This window comes from Crocodylus siamensis, chromosome 7, assembly GCF_052110815.1.
Source record: "Crocodylus siamensis isolate JL-2025a chromosome 7, ASM5211081v1, whole genome shotgun sequence".
NCBI lineage: Eukaryota > Metazoa > Chordata > Crocodylia > Crocodylidae > Crocodylus > Crocodylus siamensis.
This window is the reverse complement of record NC_143401.1, coordinates 4,613,387-4,636,281: the sequence shown is the minus strand read 5'-3', so window position 1 is coordinate 4,636,281 and position 22,895 is coordinate 4,613,387. Positions and strand designations below refer to the sequence as shown.

At 61.2% G+C, this 22,895-nt stretch overlaps 1 protein-coding gene across 7 annotated transcripts in view; it reads left to right on the top strand.

Annotated features, from left to right (window-relative positions):
* Window positions 1–16,980, top strand: part of LOC149859358 (CYFIP-related Rac1 interactor A-like) — a 31,339-nt gene extending 14,359 nt beyond the window's left edge. The window contains exons 2-14 of one of the 7 annotated variants that reach the window (XM_090057309.1): window positions 3,161–3,245; window positions 5,148–5,239; window positions 5,375–5,455; window positions 8,054–8,133; window positions 9,845–9,966; window positions 10,061–10,166; window positions 10,287–10,423; window positions 10,907–10,984; window positions 11,741–11,857; window positions 12,449–12,528; window positions 13,225–13,351; window positions 14,301–14,371; window positions 16,170–16,979. In XM_090057309.1, coding sequence (XP_089913435.1) covers window positions 8,061–8,133; window positions 9,845–9,966; window positions 10,061–10,166; window positions 10,287–10,423; window positions 10,907–10,984; window positions 11,741–11,857; window positions 12,449–12,528; window positions 13,225–13,351; window positions 14,301–14,371; window positions 16,170–16,233 — 975 coding nt within the window. In that variant the 5' untranslated portion in view covers window positions 3,161–3,245; window positions 5,148–5,239; window positions 5,375–5,455; window positions 8,054–8,060 and the 3' untranslated portion in view covers window positions 16,234–16,979. Of the gene's footprint in view, window positions 1–3,160; window positions 3,246–3,271; window positions 5,240–5,374; window positions 5,456–8,053; window positions 8,134–9,844; window positions 9,967–10,060; window positions 10,167–10,286; window positions 10,424–10,906; window positions 10,985–11,740; window positions 11,858–12,448; window positions 12,529–13,224; window positions 13,352–14,300; window positions 14,372–16,169 lie in introns of those variants that run through there. The other 6 variants (XM_090057305.1, XM_090057303.1, XM_090057307.1 and 3 more) reach the window with 6 other exon arrangements.
* Window positions 16,981–22,895: the final 5,915 nt, after the last annotated feature.

Genomic DNA, 22,895 nt, shown 5'->3' with positions numbered 1-22,895 from the left:
GGACGCCAAGGGGCATCACCACGACGGGAGTGAGGACCCCCAGCCCCAAGTGGGAGATCTGGCTGGCAGGGTGGCGGGGCCAGGCCAAAAGAAGGGACTGTGTAAAAGCAGCACCTTGCCCCTCAGCCTTTGCTGGTGGCAGCAAAAGGGCCTTTCGTGCCACTCCTCGCGCCACCCTGCAGGCCCGCGGAGGGTGAGCTGGGCTCTACCCCATCAAGAGAAGGGTGCAGCTGTTCCCAAGGGCAGAGTCATTGCTCCCACGGGTGAGATACAAAACAGAAAGAGCCAGCTTGGGGGGTTTGCAGAGAGACATCGGTTGAACTCGCCGGCTGAAGGAGATGGCTGAGGAGTCGCCGAGACAGCCCAGACTCCAGCACGCTTCTCCGGCAGTCAATCTGGAAGGGGAAAAAATTCCCGACAAAACATAAATGGTCCGTGTACCAACTCTAATGAACACAGAGTGCCCCCAGCTTTATTGCAGCAGCTCATTTTTCTCCACTTGCATTGCTGCTGCATGCACACGGGCCCGGATCCCTGTGTCAGGTGCCGTACAAACCCAGAGCTATTTTTCCTTGGCATTTAAGGATAATGACACACAGAAGAGTGTGTCCAGAAAACCTAGTTCCCAGCTTCTGATGGATCCCAACCCTATCCTTTTCCACCAGGAAAGATGCTGTAGTTACTATCTATCCTCCAGGCTGCATTCCCCCTCTGCCCATCCATTATATTACAGATGAAGTTTGAAACTCAGCTCAAGTGCAACAGGGGAGAGACAGAGAAAAAACAGAGAAGACAGCTATGCTTCCCGGCTGCAATTCAGTACGTGCGCCCCATGCTCCCCTACAGAGTGAATATACCATGGATTTTTCCAAATGGAAATGATTTAAAAATCATTACTATTTGCAGCTCCCAAAGGCTGCGGCCAGGGCTGGGCTGCAGTGAGTCGGGGCACGGCGCACACGCGTAGTATGGGAGAACTCTGGCCCTAAGGAGTTTGCAGCTGAGGTAGAGAAAATGTAGGAGAAAAGAAGTACTATTGGCTTTGTGGCTTGGGCAGGGAAAGGGATCTCGTGTCCGGGACTGGAACGAACCCAGAAAGCCTGAGCTCTAAGCCCGTGCCCTAGCTCCGCAACCCAGCGCCCCGCTAGCAGCCTGCCTGGCGTCTCTGCCTGTGCCCCAGGAGAGGGAGCGGGTCACTCTTATGGCTCTGGGCAGTTCCTTAAACCCAAGGGCTCGAGCTCCGCACGCTCGCTCGGCCTCACGCGGACGGCGTGTGGGGAGCTCCAGAGAGAACTAGTGGTTCGTTGCAGCCCAGCCCGTCTGCCGGCCGTGCGAGGCACCTCTGCGCCCCGAGCCGGACAGGACGTAGCTGAGGATCGGGGCATTTCTGCCTCGTTACACAGCGGTTTGCTCTGTGCGATAGGACGGTGCCAAGAGTAGATCTTTAGTTCTTCTATTTGGGTCACTTAGCATTTTCTCCTCTGCGGCGCCCCAGGGTGCCAAGGCGTCTCTGAGATTTTGTTCTCTCCCATCCTACGAGCCAGGAACGCGGCGCCTCGCACCGGGGTGGGAAACTCCCTCTAAGCAGAAGATCGGGGGGGGAGTCTTGCACCTAAGGGGCAAGCACGCCGCGATAGCGCACCGTCGTCGTCGAGTGCAGGAAGCCGTAATAATGCCAAGCAAGAGTGGAAGGGGGAAGCAAAAGAGAATCGGCCGGCTTTCCCCCACGGTGCTGAGCACCACAGAGCAATGCATTCAAAGCTTTGTTTCAGGCCCGACGTTCATCCCACGCTGCTGAGACTCAACGGATCCCTGCCAGAGGGGTCCAGGAGGGGATCATTTGATAGCAATCCCAGGAGGACAAGCCAGCGTCCACCCACAGCCCCGAAGCAGCTAGATGTTTCTGCCAAAATGCTCAGCAGGGCTGACATTTAACTTATCATGATCTAGCTTTGAAGCTCCCCGCCCATGGAGATGGCTGCCTTCTGGCCCTCCTTGGGTTACTGATTCCCAGCGCAGACTCGAGCCTGTCATGCTGATAAGGAGAGATTCTGGCTTGTGTTTTTGCAATCATCGCCTGCCCCCCGAGGCTGGTAACACCCACCGGGACCCAGAGCGAGCCAGTGCTTTGCTACCGCACTTGGTCACCAGAGGTTTCTGTTGGCAGCTGGGCTGAACCTGCTGGTTTCAGCTGTGCTCCCACCAAACCTAAGGCACCCGGCAATGCTGAGAAGCCGTAAACCTGCAGGAAAACCAAAAGCAAGAGAGGTTTGTATCCACTTCTCCCAGCACAGCGTCGGCCTGCCGGGCACAATTAGTTCAAGATGCCCGACTGTTACCAGAAGGGCACGGTACTGGGCAGTGCCAGGCCGGCCGCTAACCGCTGGGGCATGAGCAGCGACGTCTCCCTGCCGAGGCAGGCGTTCTTGGCTCCTGTGCTGACCGCTCGTGAATGGCACCTTGGAGAAACTAGCTGGGCAAGCAGATCGGAGGCACCGAGTCCAAATGCAAGGGCGCGGGGGCCTTCCTTCCCGGTGCTCCAGGCTACAGCGCCTTCTTGTCCCGTCTCACAGCGAGCGACAGACTGAGGCAGCAGCCCTGCAACCTGGAAAAGCGCAGCCCTCTGGGCTGTTGCAGGAGAGCCGGTGGTTATAGCGCTGGCAGAGCGATTCAGTCCTTCTGCAGATGGCGTTTCAGTCCTAGCAAGGGAGCCATCAATGAAGCCGCTACCTCCGGTTCCCTTCGCCCTGGGCCGCAGGTAGCCAGTGCCATTTAACGAGCTGATAGGAAAGCACCGCAGGAAAACGAGCCCGTCCAGTCCCCTGAAGGGTTTTGTGAGGACGGCAAAGTTGAGCCTGGAGAGAGACACGTCCCGGCGGGCTCGGCCATCCCTGCCCGTCGTCTCAACGGGGGGCGATGGGGTTGTCAGATATGGTGCTCGGGGCTGACCCCTGGGCGGGTAACCTCTTAGCTTCCTCCAGGAAGGTTATGGGCACCCCAGCAGGGCTCTGTGGTGCTCCCACAGCAAAGCTGGGGACCGGGGTCTAGCAAGGGCACCCCTCCACCACCACCAGCAGGTTGGATGGGAACTGCTTAGCTCAGGCGGATGGTCTAAACTTGGAAGCCTCCAGTGATGCCCTGTGTCTCCTTCTCTCTGCAGGTTTCTGCCAGCTGATGAAGTGATTTATGAGTATTATACAGCCCCTGTTCCTGCCATAGAGGTCACTGAAGCATCAGAAACCAAGGTAAAGACAACAGACGCCCAACTCACAGCCACGCAGACGGCTTCTGCGCTAGACAGGGCATTTACCGCCGGGGAGCTCGCAGGTAGCCTAGGTCCAGCAGGAGATGCAGGGTACGGGCGCTGGGTGGAGTGCCCTCAAGCCCCATGCTGGCAGCAAGCGATGCCTAGACATGTGGACAACGTGTTTTCATTGCACTGAACGCTGCCGGAGGGGAAGCAGCAGAAACCCTGCTCCCAGCTGCCTGAGTCGCTTCAGGAAGAGCTCCCTTCTGCACCACGGGCCCAGAAATTAGGAAGTTCCCTAGAAGTGCTGGCTCTAGGCCTGGTTGTGCCCAGCTGAAACACCATAGTGAGCAGCACAGCAGGGGCCCCAGTGCCCTGTCCGTAGCTGGTCCAGTGTCTGCCTGCGTAGGGCAGAGCATCGAGATGCCCCCTGAGTATAAAGGGAACCCAGGGCCTTGGGGTCCCTGCCGCAGGCAATGCCTGGGGAAGAGGGAAATTAAGACAGCAAATGGACAGGGAGAGGATGAGACCCTGGGCTGTGACCTCACGGGGGTCTCTTTGCAGTGGGAGGAGGGTTAGGGTCTTCCACTAGGGGAAGCACTGGTGATCCAGCCTGCTGCCATCATAACAGGCACCGCGTCGTGCAGTCCCATTCAGGCACTGGCCTGGCACCACTTCCAGTGTCGTCCAGACCCTCCCGCGCGTGGCGACTAGCTCCCAGCCTGGATTGAATCCGTGGCTAGTTTATTCCCATTTGTTCTGACACCAGCGGTGCTCATGAGCAGCACGTGCTCTCCCCTCCCCGGGGCCTTTGTAGACACTAAGGCTGTCCCCACCCAGCCCCTGGCTTCTAGGCCCAACAAGGCAACGCTCCTGGAGCTCGCTCTCTTTGAGCCTGGCTCCCAGGCCCGAGCCTCCCCCCAGCCCTCTTCTGTGCTAGCTCTAGCTTGAACGTATTTTTCTTGACTGTGGGTGACCAGACCCATGTCCAGGCGAGGCCTCACCAGCGCCTCACACAATAGCGCCGACGCCTCGGCCGATAGACCCGCAGCCTGCCAGCTGCAGGGCTGCCCTCTCGCTGGAGACAGGATTATTCTCCGCCTCTACATTGCCAAGCAAAGTCACGCTAGGGTCCCTCTGGGTCGGTCAGCGCCGCACCCTTTGAACTGGGCAGGTCCCAAAGGTGGCTCGGGCAAGGAGCAGCCCTGCCAAGGGGAAGAGAGACCACGCCTGGGAGTCAGGAGAGCTCCCGGCTCTGCCACCGACTTGCTCGGTAACCCTGGGCAAGTTACTTCGCCTCTCACGTCCCCCGCCCCTGACGGGGGAGGATAACAGCCCATAAAGAGCAGTGCCTTGAGCGCCTGGAGTCAGCGTGGGCCCCGAGGAGATGGCCAGCCTGGCCCCGGTTCCTTCGTGGAACCGTGCCATGCGGGTTCCCAGAAGCTGCCTGGGGAAGTGCAGAGTCTCTGTGCTTACAGGGGCAGGGGCTTTCCAGGCCCAGCCGGACTGCTGGCTGGGCTCTAGGGGGGAGCTCTGCCCTCCTGCAGGGTTTTCAAACCGCCAGCAGACCAAGCCCCAAGCAAGTGGGAGAGAGCAGAGGTGAGCGCCTGCATGGGAGGCCGGCGGGCTCCAGCCGCTGCTCTGGATAAGGAGAAAGGCTCGGGGGGTGGCGAGGCAGCCGGCAGCTCGCACAGGAAGCACGAGGCGCAGTATAAGCTCGCCGCTTCCCTTCCAGCCTCCAAAATAGAAAAACAGAAGTATGTGTCAGGGCGGGGGGAAGCAGTCGCGTTTCCGCGTACACACACATCCCCGGAGCGCGAGGGGGGCGCACGCAGCCCGCGGGGACGCGCCGTGCCACGGCCCGTGACATGCCTGGCTTCGCCTGCCTCTCACCTGCTAGCACGCCCCACAGCCCCTAGCTGGGAAGGGAGGGAAGGAGAGCAGACGCGGAGGTGTTTGGAGAGGGACGACCCACCCGCCGGGCACTCGCAGGTAAGTCCGCCAGCGGGTGGGCCAGGCAGGGGTCTCAGGCAGGCGCGAGGAGCCTGCGAGGGCAGGGGCGGGCGCGGGTCGCGCTGTTCCTCTCCTGCTTGCGCTGCTGCACACTGTTGTGTTTCTCTCGCTCAGGTCTGCTGGCCATGGGCAACCTGATAAAGGTATTGGGCAAAGATTTAGAAAACTGTCCTCATTTTTTCCTGGATTTCGAAAGTAAGTCCCGTGCTCAGGGCGGGGGGATTTCTGTGGCTGCTGGCGGGAGGAGCCGCTGCTCTCGAAAGAGAAGGATAAATTCACATGCTGCAAGGTGGGGTGGGGGGGACACCCAGGCCTCATCAGCCTCTGTCACATCCCGGGGCTGGGACGGGGCCACCTCCCGGGCCAGAGGAGACGGTCTCTGAATGCCAGTGCAGGGAAGGATGCAAAGAGGCCCTCTTACCCGGTTGCCCCTGCCGCCCATCCCATCCCATCTCCACCCCAGCAGGGACGCAGCGGGGAGCGGAAAGCTCTCCCCCGGAGGGGATGCCGGAGGTCTCAGACTCGCCCGGCAGCCCCGAGGGTGGCTGTGCCCCTTGTCCGTGAGGCCTGGAGGGGCATCCTGAACGCGGGCATTTGCAGTCTCTGCAGAAGCCTGCAGGGACCCCGGCCCCCGCTCCCAGAGCCCTGGGACGCGTAAGCGGAGGCATATTAGCTCTCTAGTGCACGAGAGCTCCCCGAGCTGGCCTGGCCAGGTGCTGGCGGGCGTCTGGTCCGGGGGCAGGGGTCCCTGCTGTCTGGGTGTGACGGATGAGCAGAGGTGATGGGCATGAGTCGGCAAGGCAGTGCTTTCCCACAAGACAGCAGGGACCAGGGGTCATCGCCAGGGCCGTGCAGCCGCCATTCCCCCACACCTGTAACCTCCTCCCCGAAGCCTCTGGACACATGCTGCAGGGAATACCCCGCTGCTGTCAGGAGCCAAGCGGCCCTTGTCGCCGGAGCAGTACGGCAGAGGCTGCTCTCTACTAGGGGAGCAGGGCCTGGCTTACACCAGGGTCAGCGCAGCCCTGGGTTCGCGCTGCACTGCTCGGAAAGGGATGGCAGAGGAAGAGAATTAGGAGCAGGGAGGTGAGGGAGGTCCCAGAGGGGAGACGGAGTAGGACCCGGGACAGGGAACAGGCGGCAGGTGCGAGGTGGGGGAAGGCGATGTGGGAAGAGCAGAGGGAGTCTGGGATCACTTCCAAAAGACCATGCCAAAAATCCAGCTGGGCTGAGGGGAGCGGGGTCAAGAGCCCGGCCAGAGCTGCCAAGGAGCCTGCAAAGGCACCCGAGCTGCACGGGGGCAATGCAGTAGCAGTCCAGCTCCGAGGGAAGGGGAGCGAGCTCCCGGCGGGCTCCAGGCTCTCGTGGCTGGGCCGCTACCGGTACCAGAGCCAGCCCCGGGCGAGAGTCTCTCGGCACCAGGCTGCAGAGCAGAGCGAGCAGGACAGACGTCACCGGCTGCCTCTCCCCACCCGCCCCGGGAAGCACTTTCAGAGTCACAGAGGAGCATCAAACCCCAGGGGTGTAAAAATAGCCTGAGAGCAGCACGGCTCACACCCAGCAGCCTGCAAGCAGGGGAGGAGACGCAAGGGCCTAGCTCACCACAGCCTCTCAGCTATGGCCCAGGAGATCCCAAAATAGGCCCCCAGAGAGCTCTGAAGCGCTTGCGGTGCCGCCTGCACAGAGGAACTGACAGTCCTGCGAAGGTCGCCCTTTCGAGCCGCTATTCCTGGTTGCCTCTGTAGCCGGTCCCCTACAACACAGCACACGCCACACTGGATCAGAGCAGTGATCCACCCTGCCCAGCGTCCTGTCTCCGGCACGAGCATCGTGCCAGATACTCTAGAGAAAGTTATCCCCTATTCCCTTCCATGTCTTGGGTTAGAAATGCCAGAGGAAACATCTCCAGTTGTTCTGTTCAATGGCCATTACGAGATCCACCAGCCCCGAATTTATCCGGTTCCCTTTTTAACCTGGCTGCGCTAGCTGCCTCCACCGCCTCCTGTGGCAACAAACTCCACGAAAAAAAAAATCCTCTCTCTTCTTAGTTTCCAGCCTGTCACCTACTCATTTCAGGGGTGCCCCTCGTTCTAGCAGGCCAGCTGGGCCCTGCACCCTGCTGCTGCCGCCTCGAGGGCTGGGGTTTGCTCCAGGACACGGTTATGGTCCCAGCCACGCTGCAGTTCGCACCCACACGGTCGTGGGTGGGGGTGCAGGTGGACAGCCCAGGCTCCCAGCACCCTGTTCCCTACATGCCTCCCCGAGCTGGTTTGGAGATGCAACTGGATAACCCCAGCCAACAGCGGTGGGGCTGCAGGGCGCCCTGGGACTGGCCACACAATTTGCCCTAATTCCTGGAGAACAGCGGCTCCCTCCCTCGCTTTGCTTGTTCCTGTCGGTCACCCGTCCCATCAGCCAGCGCTCACCTCCATCCAGGGCAGGAAGAGACCGTAGGGGCGTCCTCACACGAGCCACATTTGGGCCCAGCCGCCAGAGAGATCTGGGGAGGAGGCTCGAACAAGCCTCCGGTGCCGGTCACTGAGATGCGCAGCTATTAACCTTGCCTGGCCCGCTGCCTTGGGCACGGAGCCGGCGAAGCGGCGCGTCTCACGTGCGGTCACAAGGATTCAGGCGGGGACGGGGTCACCACCAGCCACCGATCGGGGTGCTTCCACGACCAGGGGGTCCTTCCTGCCGCCGGACGGTGCTCTCGGTCTAGTGCTGCCACTGCCTCCTCCATGCCCGCCACCTCACTACCCATCACGCTTTTCCCTCTTGTCTCTTCTCTTGCAGGTGTCACATGGGGAACCTTCTTAAAGTGTTGACTTATAACGAGCTTGACCAAGGCCCTAATTTTTTCCTTGACTTTGAAAGTGAGATGGGATTTTTATTTTCCTTTCTTTTCCTTTTATTCTGTTGATTTGGGTCTTTTTTAATTTTTTTTTTTTTTGTGTTGGTTTTTTTCACGTTCACGTCATTTTGAGTTGCCGGATCAGTATATCTCCCGTAGCATTTGTCCTCCCCCACCTTCCCCCGTCCCGGAAACACTTGTTCTCGCTGGGCCATTCGCCGCCCGGGTTGGCATCCTCCCTTCCCTCGCATCGGGTCCTTGTAATGGGTTCAAAAGGCCAGTTTCCCACAGGGCAGTCAGAGCAACGGCCTGGGGTTTTCGGAGCTGCGGGTAAGACGCAGTTCTCCCCAGAGCAGTCTCAACCCATATCAGGCATCCTTGGTCTCTGCTGATTATTGCTGTGCCCAAACCGCACAGACAAGCACACCGTGGTCCGACCAGAAGCCGGTGTCCTGAACATCCCTCTGCCTCCAGAAGCCCCCCGGCCCTGGCACGGGCTCAGAGAGACCATGGCAGGCTCCTCCTGGCACAGCTCTGCCAGCCAGGAGTGGGGAGGGGGCGGGGGGTCCTGCCTGGGAGCTGTGCTGCTGCCTCGTGTAGCTGCAGTCACACTGGCACACGGGAATACGTTACCCTGGGACAAGCCCCGCTTTGCTGGTAGACGTGTGCTCGCGCTGCGACGCTTGCTGACACTTCTGCACGCACAAAGCACTTAGCATGGGCGCGACTGGGGCTAGCCGGGCCACGCAGACGCCTGGGAAAATACCTCCCCCGTAGCCGACAGAGCCATCCTGGTGACTAGAGGCACGCTTCGCCGGGGCCGTCTGACCCCAGCAGGCTTCCCTGCCTTGAGCGCGGGGCCGGACCCGATGACCTCCAGCCCCTAACTTCCACGAATCTCTGAACCATGTGGACAGGGGCAGAGACTCCAGAGCCCTTGTGCCACCAGCGTGCTTTGCTGGGACGACTTTGCCCGGGGAGCCGTAACAGCAAATCCCCGCTTGTGCAGACAAGCCGAGTCCTGGTCTGCAGCCCTGCCCAGGGAAGAACGGCTGCGGCGAGGATCAAGGATCCTGGCCGGCTGGAGCAGGGCCCCGTCAGGCAGAGCTCGGCCCGATCCCCGAGGGGAGACGCGCTTCCCGTCTCACCTTCCCCCGGTGTTATGTGCTGCACCTCCCTTGAGCCCAGTAGGACCTGCTCTGGGCTTTCCATGGGATCCAAGCTGAGCCCCTGAGAAGGGGGTCCTGGACCCCTCCCTCGGCTGGGGAGCGAGCCAGGGGAAGGAGGGAGCGGGCCGAGACGATGGAGGCTTCCTCTCCCGGTGGGGGGGGCTCTCAGCAGGACCCCTTTCTTCAGTCCCATTCCTCCACGGTTTGTCCCCCGTGTTTTATTTTCTGTTTGGAGCCCCCAGGGCGTGAGCAGGGACCAGCCGAGAGAGCCCAGCCAGGACTCGAGAAACTTCACACCTGACGGGCAGTGCCCCACGAGCTCTGGCACCGGGCCCCACGGCTGGGCCATGCCACGTGCCAAGGCGCGGCCTCGCCGGGGGGACGCGCTCTCCCCCTTAGCACATCTCGTGCCCCCGGACAGAGGGAGGGGGATTTCTCCATCTCCCCCCTGCTCCCCAGACACGCCGGCCCATTTCCCTGGCTCCGAGGCTGCTGGGGGACCCAGCCGCGCTGGAAGCCCGCTCTGAAACGCTGCCTTTTCCGGGGGGGCGGTTCTCCACGCAGATGCTCAACCCACGGAGGCGGAGACGGCCGTGTGGAACCAGGTCAACGCGGTGCTGGAGGAGGCACAGACCATCCTGGCCGAGCTGCAGTCCTACACCGGCGCGGGACTGGAGATCAGAGAGGTAGACCCCACTGCCGGGCCTGCTCCGGCTGGCGGGAAAGCCAGGAAGCAGGGCAGGCTCCGACGGGGGGTTTCGTCTTCTCGCGTCTCCGCAGGCCATCCAAAATCCCAATGATCTTCAGCTCCAAGAGAAAGCCTGGAACGCCGTGTGCCCCTTGGTGGCAAAGCTGAAGCGCTTCTACGAGTTCTCTCTCCGTCTCGGTGAGCGGGAATCAAACCTGCTGCCAGCCGGGCACGAGGAGGGGCCGGGGGTTTGGGCTGGGCGAGCTGGTGACCACGCAGCCTACAATGCGGCACCACTTCCCTCTCCTCCGTTCCCAGAAAACGCTCTGCGGAGCTTGCTGGAGGCCCTGACCAGCCCGCCCTACGCCCCGACTCAGCACCTGGAGAGAGAGCAAGCCCTAGCAAAGCAGTTTGCAGAAATCCTACACTTCACCCTCAGCTTCGACGAGCTCAAGGTACCACGAGGCCTTTCACATTGCCGCCTGGGTGGGAGAAGGTGAGGTGTGCGGCAGGCGTTCGTAATCTCCTGCGGGGGGTCAGTGGCGCCCAGGTTGACGCCATCCCGTCAGAGCAGATCATTGGGGGAGTTGGCGGTCCCTGGCCGGGTCTTCCTATGGATGCTAATGTCATCTGGTGAATTAGCTGCGCGTTCCCTGACACAGGAGAAGGGTGAGTCACACCAGGCATCCCTTTTGAACCTGGAGATAGGTGTGGTCTTCATGAAGTCCTCTAGGCCGTTCCTGCCCAAGTTAGCAGGGCGCTTTCCTCCACTCCACTCCACTCGGTGCCTTGTTCCCTCCTTCTTCGAAGCATCTCCTGGAAAGCTGCATCCAAAGCCATTTAATAGGCTCAGATCTATTAGCGTTCAGTCCTAACAGAACTGTTACCAAAAGTCATTGGTTGTCCCTGAGATCTCCTCTCGTCTTCTTCCACTTCAGATGACCAACCCTGCCATCCAGAATGATTTCAGCTACTACAGAAGAACCATCAGTCGAAATCGCATTAACAATTTACAGGTAAGGGGCTGCTGGCCCTTGCACTAGCTGCGCTACGTTGGCACGGCAGGGTAGGAATGGAGCCAAGCACCAACCAAGGATGGAGAATGAAACGTCTTGACCCTGCTGCCCCTTGGGGCAAAAAGCCACAAACCGCATCATGTGCTAAAATAATGCAATGAAAAAGCCTTGCAGGTTGGCAGTGGCCACTGGATGCTCTCCCAAGGTGCTTGGCAGAAATAAGGATCTTGAACCGAGCACTGGGGTCTAGGGCAGCAGGAGCAGAGACGGGTTTCTTGCAGCGCAAGGCACAGAACGAACGGAGTTCACTCCCTTTGTCTGGTGATGTCTCCTCGGGCTGAACAAACCTGAAGGAGACTTGGGCTGCAGTTTGTCCAACCCAGATAAGGACAGCACGGCAATAGGACTTCTGCATGGCAGTGCCCCCATTGCAGGATGCCATTGCAGTGAGGGCCCATCCCTGAAGAGGGCTGGCCAAACGTGGCAGCAGTCAGCCAAGGCAAGTCCCATGTTTTGGGAACATCCTCAGGACGCGGGCAGAATCCAAGGGGTGAAATACTTCCCATGTTATCACTCGTGCTTCAGAGACGGGGTCGCAGAGCTTGGGCTCATCTGTGCCAGTGGCGGGCTAGAAAGACATAAACGTGGCGATGCCAAGACTAGGGCTGCTCGACACGTTCCTGTAGGGTCGACTGGGCAGAGCTCAGGGGCTTCCAGCCCATGGGCTGCCAGTCATCCTCATTTCATGTCCTGCAGCTAGACGCGGAGAGCGAAGTGAACAATGAAATGGCCAACAGGATGTCTCTCTTCTACGCAGAGGCTACACCCATGCTTAAAACTCTAAGCAACGCCACAACCAAGTTTGTCTCTGAGGTGAGTGAGCTCCAAAGAAGGTGGGAAAAATCAAAAGCAAGGAGAAATGCTGGTCTGGACCCAACTTCCAAGAGAAGTGGTGCTGGCTCCTACCCTGGGGGGCTTTAAGAGGAGGTTAGATGAACACCCTGCTGGGGTCGTTTGACCCCAGTACTCTTTCCTGCCATGGCAGGGGGTCGGACTAGATGATCTACCCAGGTCCCTTCCGACCCTAGAAATGATGAAACTATGAAATGGGGTAAGAGAGAGATCAAGGGACAATATCCCGAGTTCTGCTGGTGGGACTCCACTGAAGTCAACAGAACTGCGGTGAGCTTGGCCCACCGAGACTCACCCCGGGAGACAGAGTAGGGTGGGAGCCTTGGAAGGCCCCTATGAAGCCAGCACACCGATGGCATCCTTTTCCATGTAAATCCTGTGTCCTCAGGGACAGGCTGTAAGTACCAAGCGCAGGCAACACCAGAATGGGCAGGAGCACCTACCGCTGGGATGCTCGGGGGCACGGGGATGCAGCAGAGCTGCTCCATTGCCGCATCTCTGCAGTGCATCCAGCAGCAAGGATCATCTCTCTCTCTCCTCCTCCCCCTTCAGAACAAGACTCTCCCGATTGAGGACACCACTGACTGTCTGAGCACCATGGCGTGTGTCTGCAGGGTGATGCTGGAGACCCCGTGAGTCCTGCTTTCTGCCGTGCATGCCTAGGAGTGGAACCGCCCCGGGGAAGTCGGGAGGGGGCTGTTGGGAACGGACCCCCATGGCCCGCACACCGTCACCAGACTCTCCCTCCCTGTAGCAGGGCTAGGATGAAGCCATGGAGCATCCACACCCGAGTACTGTAGTAACCCCTGCAGATGGGCCAGGACTGGGAAGGGGAGAGAGGGATTTGCATGTCTTGAACACGGGGCACGGTCCTCTTCCTAGCACCCTCCGTATGAACCCCGTGACTTCCCCGCCACCGCAGCGGCAGGGCATCAGTGGGGCCTTGCTTTGTGATCTTTGCCCGCGCTGTGCTCTAGGGCTGGTTTCTCACTGGTGCTTTGGAGCTGTTGTGTCGGGGGCTGGCACGGAGGACTTTTCGGGCTCTTTGGCCAGACCCACCAGCCTGGGAGGCTCAGTCTGGCCCTCTGTTCCCACGTCCATAAAGACAAGAAGCTCAGCAGGAAGGAGACAAATCCCAAGCCCAGCTCCCTGGGTCGTTCTGAACCAGCAGCCCCTGCAGTCCCCCAAGGGAAGGGCTGTTGCCAAGCCTAAGCGTCCCCCTGCCCGCGACCCCATGGGGATTGCCCCTCACCAGAAGCAGCAAGGACGCTGCCGGTCTGACCTTGCACAAACGCCCCTCACTGTGATGTCCCCTCTGTCGGCTTCAGGGAATACAGGAGCCGGTTCACCAACACCGAGACCCTGCTCTTCTGCATGAGAGTGATGGTTGGAGTCATCATCCTCTACGATCACGTCCACCCGGTGGGGGCGTTCGCAAAGACCTCCAAAATCGATGTGAGTCTCAGGGCACGGGACGCTGGGCGGGCGCGGAAAGGAACAGGAGGGGTTGAAGCTGCCTAGCGGGAAGCTGCAAACGGGCGGCCCCCGGGACACAGCTTTGGTGCTGAGTGGTCTTGCTAGCTGCCCCTGGATCTGAGCCCACGCAGACACAAGACACTTGATCTCCATAGAGATCCATCCAGGCCGGGCTAATCCTAGCCCGGCGGGGTGAACAGATCCCACTGTGCCAGGCACCACGACCGTGATTGGGGTGAGCCATGCACGGAGTCGCACCCTGGAGAGTCCGATGCATGGCTCCTCCAGGATGGAGACTTTCCCTGGCTTCCCTGGTGATGGTTCTGCCTCGAAACCATCAGGCCTACCAGAGCTAGCATCCTACGTACAGAAACGCCCGCGAGGCAGCCCTCAGGGAGAGGCAACCCCCTCACTGCCCCCGTGCCCGCTGGCAGTGTCTGGAAACCTGCTTGGTCAGTCCAGACCCAAGTGCCGGCAAGGAAGGACTCCCACCCGGAGATGTCGTCCGCAGGCAGGGCTGGAGATGCGTAGCGCGTGGAGGAGGGCGAACGGATGGGATGGAGCAGGAGCCGGCGCTGGGGGAGGCCTCCAACGAGACATCTCCCACCCCGGGTGCTGCTTCCCTGGTGCCCTGGCTGGTCTCAGAGCAGCTGGAAGGGACGGTTCCCATCCAAGGGGCCTCGTCCGTGCCAGCGGTCCCACCGGAGGGGCCGCAGGGCCATCTTGGGAACATTGTGGCCCAGTTTAAATACAGAGGGACAGAGAAGACAAGAGCTCAGAGCCAGGAGAAGGGAAGGAAGAAAGGTTGAAAGCAAAGAAAGGAGGGAGAGCGGTCGTGCCTTCCCTGGGGGGGGGGTCCTTCCCTGCCCCCGCCCTGCTCTCTCTCTTTGAACCCAGCCGAGCCTGACGCTCTCTCCCAATGTGCTAGATGAAAGGATGCATCAAAGTCTTGAAAGAGCAGCCGTCCAACAGCACAGAGGGGCTCCTCAACGCACTGAGGTAAGTCCAGTGCTGCAGAGAAACTCGGCGATAGCAGGACACGCTCTGCACTGGGAACACGGTGCGGTTGGGGGGGGGGTGACCCCGGGGCTTTGGGTCACACAAGCCTTTCCACAAAGGTTTTCTTACCTGTTCTGCAAAGCTGCTTCGCTGCCTGGAGAGTCCTCCTCCCCTCACAGCCGGCTCAGGTAGCGAGCAAGGAGCAGGGGCCAGCTGATGGCTCTTCAGGGTCTCTGTGCAGGTTGCTGCTTGGTCTCGGGCCTCTTTCCAAGGGAAACGCATTCAAATATTGCTCTGCCACTGACTCCCTGTGAGGTCCTGGGCAAGTCACTTAGCCTCTCCATGTCCGAGCAGTCTGGTGGACTAGGGTTTAGGTATGTCTGGCAACTGGCTCTGGAAATATCTGCAGGTCAGGTGTGTGGCTGGACTCTATCACACAACAGCTTTCCGGAAATTAGCAGCCTCTTTGTTAGGTGCAAGTCCCCAGTTAGACTAAATCCCACCTCGCGAGATAAAGGTCTTCTCCTAAAGGAGTCTCCATCCTGATGGAAAAATGCCTTCGCTGTTAGACCAGGGAGGCTGTGGAAGGGACGCCTAGGGAAAGTGGTGACTCTCCATCGCTGGCGGTGTTCGAGAAGAGGTTGGTTGGGGGTGACCTAGGCATAGCCGTGCCCTTGTTCTGCTCGGGGTATTTCCCATGCTTCTGGGCTGCGCTGGCTGCCCCCTACCCCGTTCTGTTGCACGCATCAGGGTGCTTTTACGCCTTCCTCAGTGGCACTGGGTGTTGGCTGCAGCCGAGGCTGGGGATTTTGACTGGGCCGTGCCAATGCTCCTATTGCACCTAAACCCAGAGGTCCCCGGCTAGAGGGTCTTGCCCCTCTGCTCAGGGTCAGACCAGTTGCCGTACCTGGAGTCAGGAAGGCATTTTACTCCCTGCTCAGATTGGTAGCACCTGCCTCCCAGGGTCTCTTGCGTGTCCATTGCCAACGTTTCACAGAAGCAGGACTCTGCCGGGCTGTCCTGCTCGACCTGTGGCAGGTGCAGGTGTGATGTCTTGAGCTGTGTCAGGGCTGACTGCCATTTTGTGAAGGGGCTAGCTGGCAGATTTGTGTAGGATGGTTTGAACAGGGATGACCCTGCCTCAGGCAGGGGTTTGGACTAGACGCGGCCTCCGGAGCAACCTTCCAGCCTTGCTTCTCCTCGACCCCGGTGAATTCCCAGCCTGTTGCTTACCTGGGTTTCCTGCTCGTGCCTCGACCTCCCCGCATGCATCAGGAGACTTCAAAGTGCAGGAGCTTCCTGCAAAAGGGAATCAAAGTTCGGTCAGCGGAAATGATCCCTGGCTTGAAATGGAGTACAGGATAGACGCCCAGAGCAGTCTTAGTTAGTGTGGACCAGCTCCTTCGGCCATCACATGCGCTTCCTGCGATACAAAAGCCTCCCCTTGACACTCTTTCAAGATGCTTTTGCCCCTCTCCATACCACAGGGCCAGTAAAAGGGTGTCACGGGGAGGCAAGCGGCCCTGTCTTCAGAGCCATTGAGTGCCTGCTCCGCTGCAAAGGCGCAAGCCCAGCAGCTCCGAAAACGAGGCCTTCAGGAACTCACCCAAGGCCACTTGGCGAGTCAGTAGCGGAGCCCCCGAGGACGCACGCCAGGGGCTGTGCTCTGACTGCCCTATTGTCTGGCTGCTTCTCCACCACATCCACCGACGTGGGGGGAGGCTTAACAGCTCGAGGAGGCCAAGGCAGCCCCTGCTGTGCCCCGAAGCCCCTCGCTGCCCCTCTGCTCCTTTTCCAGGTACACAACCCGGCACCTCAATGATGACACCACCTCCAAGCAAATCCGGGCCCTGCTGCAGTGAGCGCCCGGTGGGCCGGGGGGCGGGGGGCGGGGGCAGGAGCTGTTCAGCACAGGCCCGGAGCGCTGCTACCTTCCAAGCATCAGCAGAACACATTAATGTCGCCATGTTGCTATAAATACCCATGATCATCCTCCTCATTTTGTAAAGAAAGGGGGAAAAAAAAAAGGTGGGGAAGGACCCCCCACAACCCAAACAACAGAAGCAAAAAATAATAATAATAATAATAATAATAATAATAATAAAGTCCCAAGGCCCTGCCAGCCACATCTGACTGCAGCGGTGGGGCAATCTGCATTGCCACGGTCCTTGCTGCTGGGTTGTTTCTTCCCCCCGTGCCAGAGCTGACCCGAGACGGCCAGTTCTCAACCCGCTGGGACCGGGCTGGGGTGCCGGGAGGGGGTGGCCCTGGATCAACAGCCCAAGAGCATCAGGCATGGCCATCTCTAGAGATCCGGGCAAAGGAAGGGGGTATCCCAGGAACGGGGGGTGGTCTGGCCCCCCAGGCATGCCACGGGGAAGGCAGGGGAGCAGGCTGGCAGCCCCGACCCAGGAGGGTACACACTGCGTCTGAATCGCTCGTCAGGAAGACGAGGGCGATGAGGATGAGGCCACGCGTCCCTCTTGCCGGCCCCCCCGAGCCAACGCCGGTGGAAACGGCTCCGTCGCCCCTTTTAGATTTTTAATAGACAATGATTACACCCCCCACCCACCTGTTCTTTTGTACATTTTTGTGTGAAATAAAATAACATTTAATCTGTTTACGGGCTGGCCTGGGCGGCCTCTCTGGCTCGGCCTCTGCGCGCCCGGCTCCGGAGCCGCAGGCGCGTCCGGCCTGCAGCACGGCTGCAGAGACCCCCTCCTCATCCTCAGGTGCTCCCATCCTCCCTTGGCCACTGCAGCGGGACACGCTCATCCTGAGCCCGGGGTCCCCCCACTACCCTCCCAGGCGGCTGGAAGCAGGCTGGAGCCGGGCGCGCCCGGGGCAGGCGCCCTGCTGACTCACGGTGAGGTTGCAGTGAGACACGGAGCCTCTCCCAGCCGGCAGGGGGCTCCAGGACACTAATTGGAAATGCTGCTAATTGCACTGCAGCCCTTGCGTGGGCTGAAACCCACCGCCCCAGAGCCTGGGGGTCTATCTCGGCAGCACTGGAGACACTGGGGCCACGGCTTCCTGCTGTGGGCAGCAACTTTTCCCAGCAGGGTGTTATCAAGCAGAGGGAGGGAATGGGTCCCTGCTGCAGACACCCCGGGGACCAGGGAGCTGGCCCACCCAGCTGGCACAACGTTGGGCAAGGCCTTAAATCCGGACCCGGGAGGCTGAGCCCAAAGGGTGCTCTCCAGGCATCCCATGATCTCCTGCAAGAACAATATGAGAAGTGCCGTAAGACGGGTCAGACCACGGTCCAGCAAGCCCAGTATGCGGAAGAGGTGACCTGGTCGTGTACGGCACCCTGGGAGGGGCCCTGGACTCGGCTGGGGTCTGCCCGTGCGCCGTGCGGGTGCAGCACCTGGCGCGGGCTGTGCCAGAGACAGTTGCCCCCGGCCAGGCAGGGAACACCAGTGGGATGATTTGGGGTCGCAGGCGGGCGGGAGCTGGCCGGAGACTTGGCGGCAGAGCGGGGCAGCAAGGGAGAGGCCCGGGGGAGCAGCACACCCGGGGTCTCCTCTCCTGCGGCTAAGTTTTCTCCCCCCCGGGCGGCGAAGTGCAAGGCGTGAACGATCAGGGCGTCCCGGCAGATGAGCCAGGCAACCTGCGAAGGGGCTGGCTCGCAGGGCGGGTGCCTGGGGCTCGTGGGAGCCCTGGACCCTGCGGTGGTGGCTCGTGCTACCCAAGCGGGTAGCAAAAGGGTGCTGCTCCCGCCACGCGCTTGTGTGGGTGAGGTGTCAGAGCCTGGTGCCACAAGCACATGGTCTGACAATACGCAGGGGCCGACACACGGCCTGATACCCCACACACACCTACACACGCACAATCAGATACAGACACACACGTGGGCTGATGCCCCCCCACACACACACATGCATGCGGCATGACGGACGCGCGTGGTCTGACCTACAGCCTTGCACATGCACGTGGCCCGATACGCTGCTGCCAGCTCCCCCCGGGACCCTGGCACAGCTCCCTGCCCAGGGCGAGGGGCCAAGTTCTGGGCGGCTCCTGGCTGTGCAAGGACCTTCCTCCCGCCATTGTTTTTTGCCGCGAAACCTCAGAGGCTTTCCCGCCCGGGCTCACGCTACTCCACCCCCGCCAGCCGGCTGAGCCCAGCACCTCGAGCTGGTGCCAAGGCTGCTGCTTCCTGCTCGCTGCTCGCCCCCCCGGAGACTACGCACAGCTTCCCCTCGGCCCCCGCTCGCACGCTCACCCTCCTGCCCGGGCACCAGGGAGCTTCTCTTTGGTGCAAGGCTCGAGCACGGGACGGGGGCTGGGGATCGTCACTTCGCTGCCCCAGTGCCTCAGTTTCCCCACCCGCTAAAGCAGGGCGCAGCCCCGTGAGACCCTCAGGCACAAAGGGAGCCCTCTTGACATCCCGCCATGCCCAGAGCAACTCAGTGGCCAAGCAACCCACGGGCAACCCCTGGGCCAGCACCGCTCTGCCTCCTTTCTCCTCCCAGCCTGCGCCCACCTGCTCCTTGCTGTGCTTCTCACACGGCACCCGGGTCACGGGGCTAAGCAAGCCATCCCTCTGCAGACAGAGCGGGCAACTCCCTCTCGCCCTGCCATAGCCAGCGGGGCTGCTCTTAGCGTCGCGGCGAACGACCCGGGAACCCCCAGCCCCGGAGCAAACCGGCCAAGGCCCCCCCAGCAGCCAGCGTGGCCAGGCCAAAGCAGCCTGGGGTGGGGGCAGAGCTCATCTCCGCACCACGGCTTGAGGCGAGCTGCACCCTGGCTCGACGGGAGGAGAAAGCTCCCACCTGGGCTTTGGGAGAGGGGGACGGCGGTGGGGAAGGGGCTGGCACCGACCCCGCGGGCGAGACCGGCTGGGACACTTTCCTCTGCGGGACGCCTCCAGCACCCCAGCAGCCGCAGGCCCGGAGCGGGAAGCAGCCGGCCGGCAGGAGGGAGAACTGGCGCTTTGTTACCCGCCGTTCCTGACCTGCTGCTCACTGGGCCGCGGGCCAGATACCAGGGAGCGTCTCCGGGCTCCGCGCGCTTTGCCGCCAAAGCCAGCCGGCTGGTGCCAGGAGCCAGGCCCTGCCCTGCAAGGGACATCCAGCAACCCAGCCAGCCTGGAGGAACGCGGGCTGCACCCACCCCACGGGAGCTTGGCTCACAGAGACTGGCCCGGTGCTTATCACGGCAGCAGGGGAAATATTGTGCTGCGATGGCTTTGGGGACACTAAGCCACTCGCTTATCTAGTGCCCAGAGAGAGCAAACGCCATTCCTGCTTTACCCGGACGGGGCTGCAAGACCCTCTGCCCTCAACCCCTGTGGGGTCCTTTGCTGCTGTGTGACCTCATGGTCTGGGACTCAAGAGACCTGGGTCTCTTCCTAGCTAGGCCATCACCTCCCTTGGTGACCCCAGGCAATTTTGGCTCTATGTGCCTCGGTTTACTCAGCTGCAAAATGGGCATGATGCCATTTCCCTCCTCCACGCAACAAAAGGCTGGAAAACCTGCAGAGACTGCACCCGCCCATCCTAGCAAAATGGGGCACATGATGTCTAGCATGCCACTTCCCTAACCATGTAGATGCTCTCACACAGGGTGCCAGGGAACCGCCGCAGGCCTTGGAGCCACACAACACCTGGCTTCCCCACAGCTGTACAGCACCGCACCCCACGGTGGTGTTTGTACCTGAAGAGTCCTCGCTGCGCCAGTGCATTCGGGCACATCCACCCCCCAGGGCTGGAATCGCAGGCAGCTGGGTAAATCCCAAGCATCGTGGGACGGAACGAGATGCACCAAGCCCACGTCTCAGCCACGGGGCCCTTGCAGGAAACCAGACTGAGCTGATGAGGCCTGTGGATCCAGGGCAGTCACCCACCTGCACGTGTAAACCCCGGGGCGGCTGCTGTTGGCAGGCTGCAGGGGTAAGGGATCCTGTGTGCCCAGGGATCAGATGCCCACAGGGCACCTCCCTTAGTAAAGCAAGCATCTCTCACATGCAGGGCACAGCGGGCACCACGAGCCGCTGGCAAACGCTGCCCTGGAGAGGAAGTGCTGCTCCCAGCACGGAGCCCGAGTGCAACTCGGAGAGCTCCCGTGGGCATGAGTGGATCTAGGATTTTGAAAAGCGGGGTGCAGCTGGGGAGGTGCCTCATCCCATACAAACAACACGTATTTTTCTCCAGTTAAAAATAAACTAGAAGCTCTACCAGCAAGCCGGGGCCCTAGGGCTGGATTCTTCTTTTAGGATCAAAGCAAACACAAAAGATAACATCGCCGGAGCGAGTGAAACACAACCTGCAGGGCTGTGAAATAGGAGCCTCGTTAAGGGGAGCAGCCAACAGAGGGAAGAATGGCAGGACCGACCCCTGCGGGAAAGGCCGGAGCTGGGATTCAGCCGGAGCCCAGACAGCCTCTCTGCTCCCCGCTTTGCCCAGCTCCTCTGGACCAAGAGCTGCCTCGGAGGCCCCGTGCCTCCTGCCGTGCTGGCCCAAGACCCGTGCTGCCCGGCTCCGGCCTCCGACGCCAGCTCGCAGGGGCTTGGTCCAGCCACGAAGGCGCTGCATGGGCCATGGACCTCAGCTCCCCTCCTGCCAAGGAAAGCTCCTGCGGCTGCTCCATCGCGGACGGACTGGGCGATGCGGGGAACAGCCCAGGCAGAGCCTGTGCCAGGACAGAGCCGTGTCCCTCGTGCCCCTGACCCCCTCCATGCCGCTTTCCATCCTCCGTGAGCCCTGCCCACTCCTGAGCTGCACCCACGTGACTCCTCGCAGTCCCCCCAGGTCTCCGGGCAGGACCAGAGGACGCCGGGGCAGCATGAGGCAGGAGGCCACAGGACATGGGATGGGCAACGGCATCCCGGGCTGGAGGAAGCACGTGCAGGCCCTTTAACGCCCACGTCTCGTCTCGCTTTTGTTTGCGGGCTCCGTGCCCCAGCGGAGCCGGCCTGTAACCCCCCTCGTCCCGCCCGCGCGTGGCGGGGCCGGCGTCAGCCCAGTCAAAGCCTGGCCCTGCTACCATCGGTGCAAGGCAGAGCAATCCCAGCCCCGGGCTCAGCCAGCTGGGCCAGGGCCAGGAGGGGCGCGGGGAAACAGGCAGGCACGAGAAGCCGCATCTCCTGGCACGGCTGGAGCCTCCCCGAGGCCTGGGGGCCACTGGATGCCAAGCCACAGGCAACAGGGCAGGGAGCTGCTGCGGCACGTCTACAAAGCCAGGCCTTACCCTGCGCTCTGCAGGCAGCCGCGGGGGTGACCACAGACCTGGCCTGGGCCCCCCACGGCAGTGCCCCGCGTCCTGTGCTGACATCTTGGCTTAACGCGGCCCCTGGCCAAGCAGGCTGAGCTCTGCAGGCTGCAGCACAACCCAGCAGCAACCAGGACCCACCAGGACTCGCCCCACTCGCCTTGGTCCCTGACCCGGGGGGCCCTCGTGCTGCCCCCAGCCTGCACGCAGGCCCTCGGTGAACACCCCAACCTGGCCTGGCACTGCCTTGGCGGTCCTCCGGCTCTGCCCAGCTCCTAGCCACACCAGCATGGAGTCAGGGCCCCTTCCCTGCTGGCCAGGCTCCCCTGAGCAAAAGCAGCCTTGTGCCACCACGCAGCAGCCCGAGAAGGCAAGGCTAGACGCCTTTGCACCTTCTGCCGGCTGCCGAGACCCCTTCAGGAGCTGGAGCCTCCCCAGGCTGAAGGCAGGCGTGTCCTGGGGGTAGCCACAGCCTCCTGCAGAGCCCCGCCACTGCATGTGCATTCAGCAGAGACAGCCCTAAAGCAAGCCCTAGCTTTCAGACCCTGCTTACACCACCAGGCTTGGGGGCTCGGGCGCCACTCTACTCCTTATCACAAAGCTCTGGGTACACACGGCCGTTGCACAACTCACTGCAGCCAACAGTCCTGTTTATTTTTAAGCTCTTGCAACACGGTTTCAGAGAACATCTCCCCTGCAAAGGACAGCCCCACGGCTTGCAGTGGAGGAGCTGAGGCTTGGAGCAGAAGTCGATCGGCAAGGGAGGGGAGAAGGCACTTTCACAAGCGCTCCTGAGAGCCAGGACAGCCAAGAGGCCAGTGGGGGGAAACGTGATGGCCCCCTGGCGCGAGGATTGCCAGAGGTGCGGAGGGTGGCGTGGTGCCCGACAGCACCTTGGCCCTGGGGCAGGGATGTTTCCAGCCTTCAAGGCACTGGCGGGTAGGAAAGGGGGAGTGGGGTCTGGGACACCCATGCAAGCAAGAGCTTTGTGGGGCCTGAAAGCCCCTCGTACCACAAGCACTCACCCCCAGAGATATGCCCTGCATCCCATGCCAAACCTCATCTCCCCCTGGCCATTGCCCCAGGCAGCATCCTCACCTCCATGGACGCTCAGCTCAGCAAGAGATGCCCCAACTCCACGACCTGCAGACATCTAGCCACCGACTTGGCAGCGAAGCCGGACTGCAACGCCCTCCAGCTGGGACCCCAGCCCCAAGGGAGCTTCTGCAGAAGAAATCCATGGAGCCTGCCAGTCGTTTCAGGGCTGGTCATTGATTCCTTCACCAGCTTAGCAAGAAGGCGGCACCAGGGC